Source organism: Hypanus sabinus, chromosome 13 (assembly GCF_030144855.1).
Source record: "Hypanus sabinus isolate sHypSab1 chromosome 13, sHypSab1.hap1, whole genome shotgun sequence".
Lineage (NCBI taxonomy): Eukaryota > Metazoa > Chordata > Chondrichthyes > Myliobatiformes > Dasyatidae > Hypanus > Hypanus sabinus.
Window position 1 is genome coordinate 74,018,107 of NC_082718.1, and position 12,875 is coordinate 74,030,981.

General features: G+C 43.5%; 1 protein-coding gene across 1 annotated transcript in view; it reads right to left on the reverse strand.

Annotated features, from left to right (window-relative positions):
* myo1ha (myosin IHa) overlaps positions 1 to 12,875 on the reverse strand; it is a 127,201-nt gene that overhangs the window by 94,372 nt on the left and 19,954 nt on the right. The window contains exons 2-4 of the mRNA XM_059987882.1: positions 7,836 to 7,994; positions 3,284 to 3,399; positions 599 to 797 (exon numbers count right to left, since the gene is read on the reverse strand). Coding sequence (XP_059843865.1) covers positions 599 to 797; positions 3,284 to 3,399; positions 7,836 to 7,961 — 441 coding nt within the window. The 5' untranslated portion in view covers positions 7,962 to 7,994. The remainder of the gene's footprint in view (positions 1 to 598; positions 798 to 3,283; positions 3,400 to 7,835; positions 7,995 to 12,875) is intronic.

Sequence of the window (12,875 nt, forward strand, 5' to 3'; positions counted from 1 at the left end):
AATGAGAAACAAGACAATATTTTGTTTCAATGGGGGATGAAGGATAAATATTGCCCAAGAGATTGGGAGTTTACCTCCTTTTTTCAGAACGAAAGAGAGAGTTTTGAAATATGTTTACATAAATGGGAATGTTAACATCTCATTTGTAATAACACCGTTTTTCAGCACTCCCTATATAACACAATTCTTGTGAGCATCTCAGCAAGACCAGCACTATGGATAGAGGCACCCCTCAACCATCAGGTTCTTCAACCAAAGCGGATAACTTCACTTGCCCCATCATTGAAATGTTCCCACAACCAATGGACTCACTTTCAAAGACTCTTCATCTCATGTTCTTGATGATTATTGCTTGCTTATCTATTTATTTATCTATCTATCTATTTGTTAATTAATTATTTCTCCTTTTTATATTTGCACAGTTTGTTGTCTTCTGCATTCCAGTTGAATGTCCAAGTTGGGTGGTCTTTCATTGATTTTTCTATTGATATGCCCACAAGAAAATGAATCTCAGTGTTGTATATGGTGACATAAATGTACTTTGATAATAAATTTACTTTGAACTTTAATAAGTCATTGTTCTCCATTTTGCACTCACCTCCAGCACAGGGTTTGACAGCAAGAGACGGTCTCGCACCACCTGCAGCTGTTCTGTGGTCTGGCAGGTCTTGGCATAGAACTCCAGGATTTTCTTTGAGGCCTCGGTCTTCCCTGCTCCGCTCTCTCCAGAGATCAAGATGAAATGGTTGTTGTACTCTGTGCACATCACGCGATATGCATTGTCCGCGACTGCGTAGCTGAAGGGAATAGATAACATTTGGTAACGAGTTATTTTAGCATCCAAATCCAGGAATTCCATCATCTAGAAAATGCAGGGGAACACAATCTCTGCCAAACTCTTCCCTAATTTACAGACCATCCTCACCAGGATCCATAACAAATATACCTTCATTGAAGTGACACAATCTTTAAGTGTCCATGGATGTTTAGAGAAAGGAGAGGCTGTAGAAGAGACTTACAAGGATGTTGTCTGGTCTACAGGGCCTCAGTTATAGACAGAGGCTGCCCACATTGAACCTTTATTCTCTGAAGTCTAGGAGATTGAGGGATTACTTCATAGAAGTTTATAAAGTCATGAGGGCTATGGATAAGGTGGATGATCACAGTCTTTTTCTCAGGGCCGGGGAATCAAGAACTAGATGTAGGGCCTTTCCCATTAGAATGAAAGAGGGTGAGAGGTGACTTGTTAGAGGTGTACAAGATGAAAAGAGCTATAGATTGAGTAGACAGATAGAGATTTTTTTCCAGTGTGATTGGAGGAAAGTAGAGGAGGGGTTACCAGTGACAAATTCTTTATGCAATGAAGTGTCCTGTCCAGGCTGATGGTAGAGGCAGATAAATTTTGGGCATTTAAGAAACTTTGGGATAGGCACATGGACGATAGAAAAGTTGAATGTAATACGAGAGAGAAGGGTTCGATTGATCTTAGTGTAAGTTGAAAGGTTGGCAAAATAGCATGGTCCAAAGGGCCGGTACTGTGTTGTAAACATCAACAGTATGTTCGGCAACTTCTTTACAGTGAGTATCTGGAATGAGCTGCCAGAGGAAGTTTTCAAAGCAGGTAAGAGGCATTTGAATAGGTACATGGAGGGGAAAGGCTAAGCCGGTAATGGGTTATGAGCTGTCACTCCCTGGTTTGACTGTTTAAAATGCATCATCTCACATTTATCCAAGTTCAAATCCATTTGCCATTCCTCAGCCAACATCCACAGCTGATCCAGGTCTCTTTGTAATTCATTGTAACCTGATTCACTATCAATCATTTTCATCAGAATGTGCCATGTTGCATTGGCATGGGCAATCATGGACCATGATTGTTCTTGGCAAATTTTCCAACAGAAGTGGTTTGCCATTGCCTTCTTCTGGGCAGTGTCTTTACAAGATCGGTGACCCCAGCAGTTATCAAAGCTCTTCAGAGATTGTCTGCCTGGCATCAGTGGTCACATAATCAGGACTTGTGATGTGCACCGGCTGCTCATACAACCATCCGCCGACTGCTCCACAGCTTCACATGACCCTGATCGGAGGTGGTGGGGGAGGGGAGCTAAGCAGGTGCTACACCTTACCCAAGGGTGACCTGCAGGGAAGGAGTGCCTTATCTTCACCCTGCCAACACTCACTATCAGTAAGATCCCCTAATTTACATGCAAATCATACCATATACATTTGTATCCAGATCATTTATATAAGTAATGAATAACAGAGGTGCCAACACTGACCCCAGGGACACCCCTCTAGTCACAGGCCACCAGTTGGAGAATTGACCGACAACTGCCACCCTTTGCTGTTGATCATTGAACTGATTCTGATGAATGCAAGCATCAGAAAATGCCTTAAAACTCATGGGAGACCCAACAACCCAGTGAAGAGAGAAGCCTAGCTGATGTCCACAATTGATGACTATTCATGATATTTGAGGTAAGTGGGATTTAAGCAAGCCCAGAGCCAGGGAAATATAGGCATAAAATGAAATGGATTAATTAAGTGACCATTCAGGTAATGGGATTGGATTGGGAGCAATGGACAGACTGAGCAACTGAAACTGGAATCAGATATTACAGTTTGCTGGAGAAACTGGAAGAAAATGTGGGGGCCAAGCCCTGGGGTATATTTAAAGTTGAGGTTGATAGCTTCTTGATTAGTCAGGGCATTAAAAGTTATGGGGAGAAGGCAGGAGAATGAGTTTGAGAGGGATAATAATTCAGCTATGGCGGAATGGCAGAGTAGACTCAATGGGCCGAATGGCCTAATTATGCTTCTAATTCTATGTTTTATGGTTTCATTGACTCAAGTCAGGCAACATCTATAGAGGGGAATAAATAGACGATGTTTCAGGCCGAGATCCTTCATCAGGATAAGGAAGATGATGATCAGGAGAGAGGAGGTTTTTGTAGTGACTCCTCCGTCCATTATCCTTCTCTTTAGCCCTGTCAGTTTATCCAATCTGAAAATTACTATTAAATTCTTTAAGCAGCATTATAAAATTGAGTTTATAAAACTCTTCATTTCCTGCTGATTACTCTGTGTGCCTCTATCACCAATCCCCAACGCCCTGACTAATAAAAAGATTTCCATCCTGACACTCTGAATAGCACTGTAAATTGTTGTAAAACATTTAGGGGAAAATGAGGGTGGTGATTAAAAGTGGCCCCCTCCTGCAGAAATTCTGTTGGGGAGGATGAGGAGAAAGAAACAGAAAACCATTTACAATCCTACAACTTACATATGAGGTGGGAGTTCAAAGAAATTCACTCCTTGGTACAGCTCCTTCTTTTTGGGGGTGTATATATCTAACTCCTTGTATGGATTCACAGACACCAGCAGAGTGCCGATATATGTCTGAGGAATAAAAGAGGAAAGTCAGGATGAAATGTTTTAAACAAATAGTTACGGATACGTTCACATTTCAGTACTTTTCAAAACTTTGATTAAGTGATAAAATGCTTAGAGATATTTCTTTGCATTTAAACTGCTTCATAAATACCAGTTATCAATATGCTTGGGGATCAATGGTCAGGCGCTGGCCCTATAATCTGTATCTGACAATATACACAGACCTGGTTCAAGGTGCTGAATTTTCTTGGGCTGTGACTACAATACCCTCTGACTGACCTCTACCCTCTACCCTCTGACTGTGTAGGGTCATCTCAATGACATATTGACTGAACTGTCAAGAGCTTCTGGTTTTGCTCAGAAGTACCAGTCCAGACATTGTCCTAACTCCCTGAGCAAATCGTCCCGTTCAAAGTTCCAGGTCGCTTGCCTGGACCCTGTGAATTACACCAGCACCTAAAAAGGTAATGTAGTGGTTAACACGATGCTATTAAAGCTCTGGGCATTGGAGTTCGGAGTTCAATTACAGTGTTACCTGTAAGGAGTTTATAAAATCTCTCCATGATTGTTTCCTCTAGGTCCCCGGTTTCCTCCCACAATCCAGTAACATACCAGTTAGTAGGTTAATTGGCCATTGTAAAGTATCCTGTGATTAGGCAGGGACAAATCTGTGGGTTACTGGGCGGTGTGGATCATTGGGACAGGTTGTCCTGTTCTGAGCTGTATCTCTGAATAAAATAACACCAGATTCTTCTCATTGCTATCATCAGGAAGGAGATACAGGAGCTGAAGACACACACACAACACAGATTCTTCTCCTCTGCCATCAGATTTCTGAACAGACCATAGGCCAATGAACACTACCTCACCTTTTCAGCTCTTTTCATACTATTTATTTATATATATATTTCTTACTGTAACTTACAGTAATTTTTATGTACTGCTGCTGCAAACCACTTATTCTAAGATTCAAAAACTTTATTGTCATTCTAACCGTACATCAGCTCTGCAGGGCAGAATGAGACGGCGTTTCCCAGGAGCAGTGCAATCATAACATAACAAACGCAACACTAAATAATAAACATAATAATAAATTGTAAAACACAGCAGCCACGCGTCAGTTCAAATCAAGTTATAAGTGTCCAGTGCAAATTAAAAGTGTCCAAAGCAGAGTCAGGTAGAGCAGCTATTTATCAGTCTGACTGCCTGTGGGAGGAAGCTGTTTAGTAGCCTTGTGGTTTTAGTTTTGATGCTCCTGTAACATTTACCTGATGGCAGAAGAACAAACAGTTCATGGAAAGGGTGTAAGGGGTCTTTAATGATGTACCGTGTCTTCTGGAGGTATCGACTCTGAAAAAGGTCTTGGAGAGAAGGTAGGGAGACCCCAATAACCTTCTCTGCTCCCCTAACCACCCTCTGCAAGGCTTCTTTGTTGGCAGCACCGCAGCTGGAGTACCAGGTTGTGATGCAAAAGGTCAGCACACTCTCAACCACACCTCTGTAGAATGTAGTTAAGATGTTAGTGGGGAGTGATGCTTGTTTAAGCTTCCTCAAAAAGTGCAATCTCTGCTGGGCTCATTTCACAATCCCAGTGGTGTTCCTGGACCAGGAGAGATTGTCCGAGATCTGCACCCCAAGGAATTTGATGTTTTCCACTCTCTCCACTGTGGAGCCACTGATGCTGAGGGGTGTGTGCTCAGGCCGAGACCATCTAAAATTGACGATCATCTACTTGGTTTTGGTGACATTAAGCATCAAGTTGTTGTCACTGCAACAGCTCTCTAGGTGTTTAACCTCCTTCCTGTACATTGTTTCATCATTTTTGCTGATGAGCCCCATCACTGTGGTATCATCAGCAAATTTAATGATCAGGCTCTCCTTCAATCTGGCTGCACAGTCATGTGTTAGCAGTGTAAACAGCAATGGGCTAAGCATACAGCCTTGTGGGGATCCAGTGCTCAGTGTGATGGAGTCAGAGATGTTCCTGCCAACACAGACTGACTGTGGTCTCTCTGTCAAGAAATCCAGAATCCAGCGACACATGGCAGTGTTAAGGCCAAGCAGCGACAGTTTCTCCAGTAATCTCTGCGGGATGATGGTATTGAATGCTTATGTCAGTGATGATAAACCTGATTCTAATTCTGAACTCGTTCCGGGTTTTGATTGGGGATCCTTCTGTCTGAGGTGCAGATGCTCCTGACTTTAGGTATGCTGGTGAGTACTGAACAGTGGTCAAAGATAGGCCCTATTTCAAAAGGCCAAAGTATACATCTTCAGCTTTCTCAAAGCCCATAGACCATAAGAGTATTAGATAGAGGAGCAGTTTTAGGCCATTCATCCAACCAAGTCTGCTCTGCCATTCAATCATTTAAACCCCACTCTCCTGTCTTTTACCCTTAACCCTTAACCCCCTTACCAATCAAGGGGCTTAATCCCTGCCTTAAATATAACTTATGACTTGAGCTTCACATCCGTCTTTGGTAATAAATTCCACAGATTCATCATCTTCTGACTAAAGAAATTCCTGCTCATCTCAGTTCCAAAGGGATGTCCCTTTATTCTAAGACTGTATCCTCATATTCTAGGTTCTCCTACCTTAGGACACATCCTCTCCACATCCATACTATCCAGGCCTTTCAGAATGCAATAGGTTTCAATGAAACCTCCCTTCATCCTTCTGAACCCTACTGAGTTCAGGCACAAGGGCATCAAACGCTCCTCAGATTAGATCTTAAAGATCTTTCTTTCCCAGCATCATTGATAGACTCCTGGTGCTGAGACACAGGACCAGATTATTGCAAGCTTAGTACCTGTCCTGTGCTATGTTAAAGTGAAGCATAACCAAACCCAGCTAGAGTATTGTTAGTTTATCATACATCATCATCATTATGTGATGTGTCATAAGACATGGGCCTTGATTGTGTCATGACCTTGATTGTTCTTGGCAAATGTTCTATAGAAGCAGTTTGCCTTCTTCTGGGCAGTGTGTTTATTAGACGAGTGACCCCAGCCATTATCAATATTCTTCAGAGATTGTCTGCCTGGTGTCAGTGGCCATGTAACCAGGATGTGTGATCGATACCAGCTGCTCATACCACCATCCACCACCTGCTCCCATGGCTTCACCTGACCCTGACTGGGGGTCTTACACCTTGTCCAAGGGCGACAAGAAGAAGCGCCTTACACATGCTTGGGTATAGAGAGAGAAGTATCTCCACCCCACCACCCAAACAATCAAACAGATCAAGTAAAAAAAGTCTGTCAAATCCAATTGCAGTTTTCAAGTGAGCATATGTGTAAGGGAAGGAGAGGTTTTACAATTGCAGATGGCCTGCAGATTCACTCAGCCTGTATCTGGGAATGTGAGATGCTCAGACTTAGCTCAGCCCACACCCACTTCAGGAGTGCAGAACAGACAACAAAAATTTCCACTCTCATTCCTTCGATCACCAGCAAGAACATTCCTTTGAATAAATGGGACAATGTTCCAAATAAACTCTAGTCTTTATCAGAAAAACATTGTTTCCAGTAACTATAATTTCCTGCTATGACCAAAAGGAAATTAGAAACAGCTTCCTGCCTTATTTACAGTCCTTACACTAGTTAGAATTATTAAAGCCCATTTATCTATTGGTGTTTTCCTGTGTCAGGAATAGACAAGGCGTCAGTCACGGCATCTTCAGCTTCCTTTATTCTCAATGTCTGTAGCTGGGAGAGCGGCAAGCTTGATCCCACCCTCTACACAAGCTCTCCCCTGTCCCTGTCCCACATCTATTTATTTAGAGATACAGCATGGTAGCAGACCCCTCCAGCCCGAGGAGACCACACTGCCTAGTTACACCCACATAACCAATTAACCTAGTCTTTGGAGTGTGGGAGGAAACCGGAGAACTTAGAGTAAACCCATGCAGTCACAGGGAGAACATACTAGCTCCATACAGACAGCAGTGGGAATTGAACCTAGCTCGCCGGTGCTACAATAGCTTTACACTAACCATTGCGCTATCACAACACTGATTTCCATCTCGCTTTTTAAGAAAAATCAGCTAAACATCTAATCATATCAAATGTCTGCTCCCTTGATTCAGGGTCAATTTTGTCCGACAGCATTCTCTGCAAAGTCCTTTGGGAGGGTTTATTGTATCAAAGCAGGAGTTCCCAACCTGGGGTCCAGACACCCCTTGCTTAATGGTATTGGTCCATGGCATAAAAAAGGTTGGAAACACCTGCATTAAAGCGAGGGCACAGGTGGCAGCTAGTGGTGGAGACAATATCCCTGTTTAGAGTAGCTGGGCCACTTCTGCACTGGGTTTGGCTTTCTTCTTGTAGCTAGATTGAGCTCAAGAGCATATTAACTAAGAAAAAGATCCACTTAAATTGAGTGATAAGCTCTACTGGGCTACTTTTCTTTGTAGGAAAAGATGGTAAAGGGCAGCAGTTACATAGATGAGGTCCTCCCGAAAGCGTTTACGAAGGTTATCCAGAAAGGCAATCTCGCTGGTGTAAGAATCGAGCAGCACAAAATCCTGCACTCCCACTCTGTCTCGGGCTGTCAAAGCTCCTTCCATGTTCACTTGGAATCTGCCTTCTGTTTGCTTCTTCTGGAAGAGAAAGAGAGAGGAGCATGACAAAGAAATGCTGATACCACATATACACTCCATGACCACTAGGATATGAGCCAAACACAGATAAATCTGACTAGCTCGTATGAGAAACTTGGTTGGCATGGACCAGTTGGGCTGAAGGGCCTGTTTCTGTGCTGCATGAATCTCTGACTCTACAATAGGAATATAGAAAAAGAAAATTAAATTAACTAAATAGTGCAAAGAGAGGTGGAGTAAGTTCATGGGCTTAGTGCCCATTCTGAAATCTGATGGCAGAGGGAAAGAAGGTGTTCCTGGAACGTTGAGTGTGTGCCTTCAGGCTCCTGTACCTCCTTCCTGATGGTAGCAATGAGAAGAGGGCATTCCTGGGTGATCGGGGTCTTTGATGATAGATGCTGCCTTTCTGAGGTGTTACTTCTTGAGGATGTCCTGGATGCTGGAGAGGCTAGTTACCGTGTTGGAGCTGGGTGAGTTTACAACATTCTGCAGCTTACTTTGATCCTGAGCAGAAGCCCTCCCCCAACATACCAGACAGTGATTCAACCAGTTAGAATGCTCTCCATGGTGCATCTGTAGAAATTTATGAGCGTCTTTGGTGACATATCAACTCTCCTCAAACTCTTATTGACTATAGCCACTGGTGTGCCTTCTTTGTAACTGCAGGCCCAGGATAGATCCTCAGAGATGATGACACCCAAGAACTTGAAAATGCTCACTCTTTCCACTCTGATCCCTCAATAAAGACTGGTGTGTGTTCCCTCGACTTCCCTTTCCTGAAGTCCATGATCAATTCCTTTGTCTTACAGATGCTGAGTGCAAGGTTGTTGTTTCAACACCACTCCACCAACTGATCTATCTTGTACCATCTGAAATTCTGCCAACAATAGTTGTGTCATCAGATTTATAGATGGCATTTGGGCTGTGCCTAGCCACACAACTGTGGATGTAGAGAGAGTAGAACAGTAGGTGAAGCACACATCCTTGAGGTACGCCAGTGTTGGTTGTCAACCAGGAGATGTTATTTCTGATCCACGCTGAGTCTGGTTTCTCAGTGAGGAAGTCAGGGATCCAGATGCCTGAGGGAGGTACAGAAGCCCAGGTTTTGGATCTTCTGGAACAGTTCAGATTGGCAATAACATCTCCTCCATGATTTCCACCAGCACAAGGCTGTGTGCCTAGCTCCCTGCTCTACTCTCCTTACACCTTTGACTGTGTAACTAAGCACAGCTCCAATACCAGATTTCAGTTTGCTGACAACACCACTGTTGTTGACGGAATCAAAGGTGGTGATGAATCAGCATACAGGAGGGAGGTTGAAAATCTGGCAGAGTGGTGTCACAACAGCCTCTTCCTCAGTGTCAGTAAGACCAAGGAGCTGATTGTTGACTTTAGGAGGAGAAACCCAAAGGTTTATGAGCCAGTCCTCATCAGAAGATCAAAGGTGGAGAGGGTCAGCAACTTTAAGTTCCTAGCTGTTATTATTTTGGAGGACCCAGTACATTAGTGCAATTGCATAGAAAGCACAGCAGTGCCTCTACTTCCTTGGGAGTTTACAAAGATTCGGCATGACATCTAAAACTTTGACAAACTTCTATTGATCTGTAATGGAGAGTATATTGACTGACTGCATCTCATTCTGGTATGGAAACATCAATGTCTTTGAATGGAAAATTCTACAAAAAGTAGTGGACACAGCCCACTCCATCAAAGATAAAGCCCTCCCCAGCATTGAGAACATCTACTTGGAGTGCTATATCAGGAAAGCAGCATCCATCATCAGGGACCACCACCATACGAGACATGCTCTCTTCTTACTGCTGCATCAGAAAGAAAGTACAGGAGCCACAAGACCCACACCACCAAGTTCAGGAACAGTTATTACCCCTCAGCCATCAGGCTCTTGAACTTAAGGTTCTAGCCCTCAGCAGACTACGAATCTGGTTTGGATATGTTCAGTATATGACCCATTTATTCAGGTCAGGATGAAGTCAGTGATATCGCAATGAATACACGGAGTGATGTGGGCTGAAATAGGCACAGTGACATTACAGGGCATTCAATAATGCTGTTGCATGAAAGTCATATTGTAAGGTTGGAGTCTTAATGGGACTTCTACAAACAGTACCAGTATCCAAAGAACTCTGTTCTATTGTAAGTAGAAATTACACAAGGAGGCCTGGGCTGTTGGTCAGTAACATGGAGAAGGAGGAGTTACCAGTAAGAGAGGGTCTAGGATATGAGGTAGTCCTGATGAAAGTGTGTGGAGCCAAGGGCTCAGAGACAGATTACTGCACCATGCTGAATTATAATTGAGTAGAGGTTTGAAGACGTTAAAGATGTTAAATCCCCATCACCCAGGACATGTAACACACACAAAATGCTGGAGGAACTCAGCAGGTGAGGCAGCATCTATGGAAAAGAGTACAGTCAATGTTTTGGGCTGAGATCCTTTAGCAGGACCTGCCGAAGGGTCTCGGCCTAAAACATCAACTGTACTCTTTTCCATAGATATTGCCTAGCCTGCTGGGATCCTTGAGTATATTGTGTGTGTTGCTTGGGTTTCCAGCATCTGCAGATTTTCTCTTGTTTGTGACCCAGGACATGACCTCTTCTCATTGCTACCATCAGGGAGGATGTGCAGTTGGGTTATAATTAAATATCCTCACAATAATTCCCAGAGAAACACCACAGAATTAATATTCATTAAGGTTATTAAATTAGGACACAATCAGGTGCTGATTATTTTTCTAAGATCTGTTAGGACCCGATTATGACCTACTAACATTTTTATTTTGTTTCCAGGATTTTCTTATTGAATAACAACACAGCTGGACAGGGGCTTGTATCGTGTTTTGTAATTCCAAAGTTAATTGGGAGAAAAGCACAAAAGCCTGGATAATGTGTGTACTTCATTTTACTTTAGTGAGACATGCACATATAACATGGCGGCATGATGATTTATGCCATTCACGTACTTCTATATAAACAAAAAACACTTATATTGTTTATGTAAACAAAAAACACTTATTCAAACAATATATTTACAATATTACTGAAATATTGCAGAAATATTAAATACACAACACTCATCCCTGTTTAGCTATAAACTCTAACTCGATAGAGAATGTATCTCAACTTAAATATGTATGATATTGTTCTCTAGTCCATATACATACACATCTACATGCAGTACATACTTTTGTGTGGTTATGCCTTGCCTGATGGGGGAGGGGTCACAGGGCCTCCTCTGTGGTGGTTGCAGAAGTTGACTCTGGGACTGCAGGATGTGGTTCTGACAGCACTGGATACCTTTTTTCTATGACACTTCACTCTGCTCTCCTCAACTGATTGATGTGTCATTTCCAGATGATATTAGACACAATCTCCACATGATATCAGACATGATCTCCACATGGTATCAGACATGATCTCCACGTGATATCAGACACAGTCTCCACGTGGTATCAGACACGATCTCCACATGGTATCAGACACAGTCTCCACGTGGTATCAGACACAGTCTCCAAGTGGTATCAGACACGATCTCCACGTGGTATCAGACACAATCAACACGTGGTATCAGACACAGTCTCCACATGATAACAGACACGATCTCCACGTGGTATCAGACACAATCTCCACATGGTATCAGACACAGTCTCCAGGTGGTATCAGACACGATCTCCATGTGGTATCAGACACGATCTCCACGTGGTATCAGACACAGTCTCCACATGGTATCAGACACAATCAACACGTGGTATCAGACACAGTCTCCAGGTGGTATCAGACACAGTCTCCACATGATAACAGACACGATCTCCACGTGGTATCAGACACAATCTCCACATGGTATCAGACACGATCTCCACGTGGTATCAGACACGATCTCCATGTGGTATCAGACACAGTCTCCACGTGGTATCAGACACGATCTCCACGTGGTAGCAGACAGTCTCCACGTGGTATCAGACACGATCTCCACATGGTATCAGACACGATCTTCTCGTGGTATCAGACACGATCTCCACGTGGTATCAGACACGATCTCCACGTGGTATCAGACACAGTCTCCAAGTTGTATCAGACACAATCTCCACGTGGTATCAGACACGATCTCCACGTGGTATCAGACACGATCTCCACGTGGTATCAGACACAGTCTCCAAGTTGTATCAGACACAATCTCCACGTGGTATCAGACACGATCTCCACGTGGTATCAGAAACGGTCTCCACATGGTATCAGACATGATCTCCACGTGGTATCAGACACAATCTCCACGTGGTATCAGACATGATCTCCACGTGGTATCAGACACAATCTCCACCTGGTATCAGACACGATCTCCATGTGGTATCAGACAAGATCTCCACGTGGTATCAGACACAGACTCCACATGGTATCAGACACGGTCTCCACGTGGTATCAGACATGATCTCCACGTGGTATCAGACACCGTCTCCATGTGGTATCAGACACAGTCTCCACGTGGTATCAGACGCAGTCTCCACGTGGTATCAGACATGATCTCCACGTGGTATCAGACACGGTCTCCATGTGGTATCAGACACAATCTCCATGTGGTATCAGACACGATCTCCACGTGGTATCAGACACAGTCTCCACGTGGTATCAGACAGAGTCTCCACGTGGTATCAGACACGATCTCCACGTGGTATCAGAAACAATCTCCACGTGGTATCAGACACAATCTCCACGTGGTATCAGACACGATCTTCTCGTGGTATCAGACACAGTCTCCACGTGGTATCAGACACGGTCTCCACGTGGTATCAGACATGATCTCCACGTGGTATCAGACACGATCTTCTCGTGGTATCAGACACAATCAACACGTGGTATCAGACACGATCT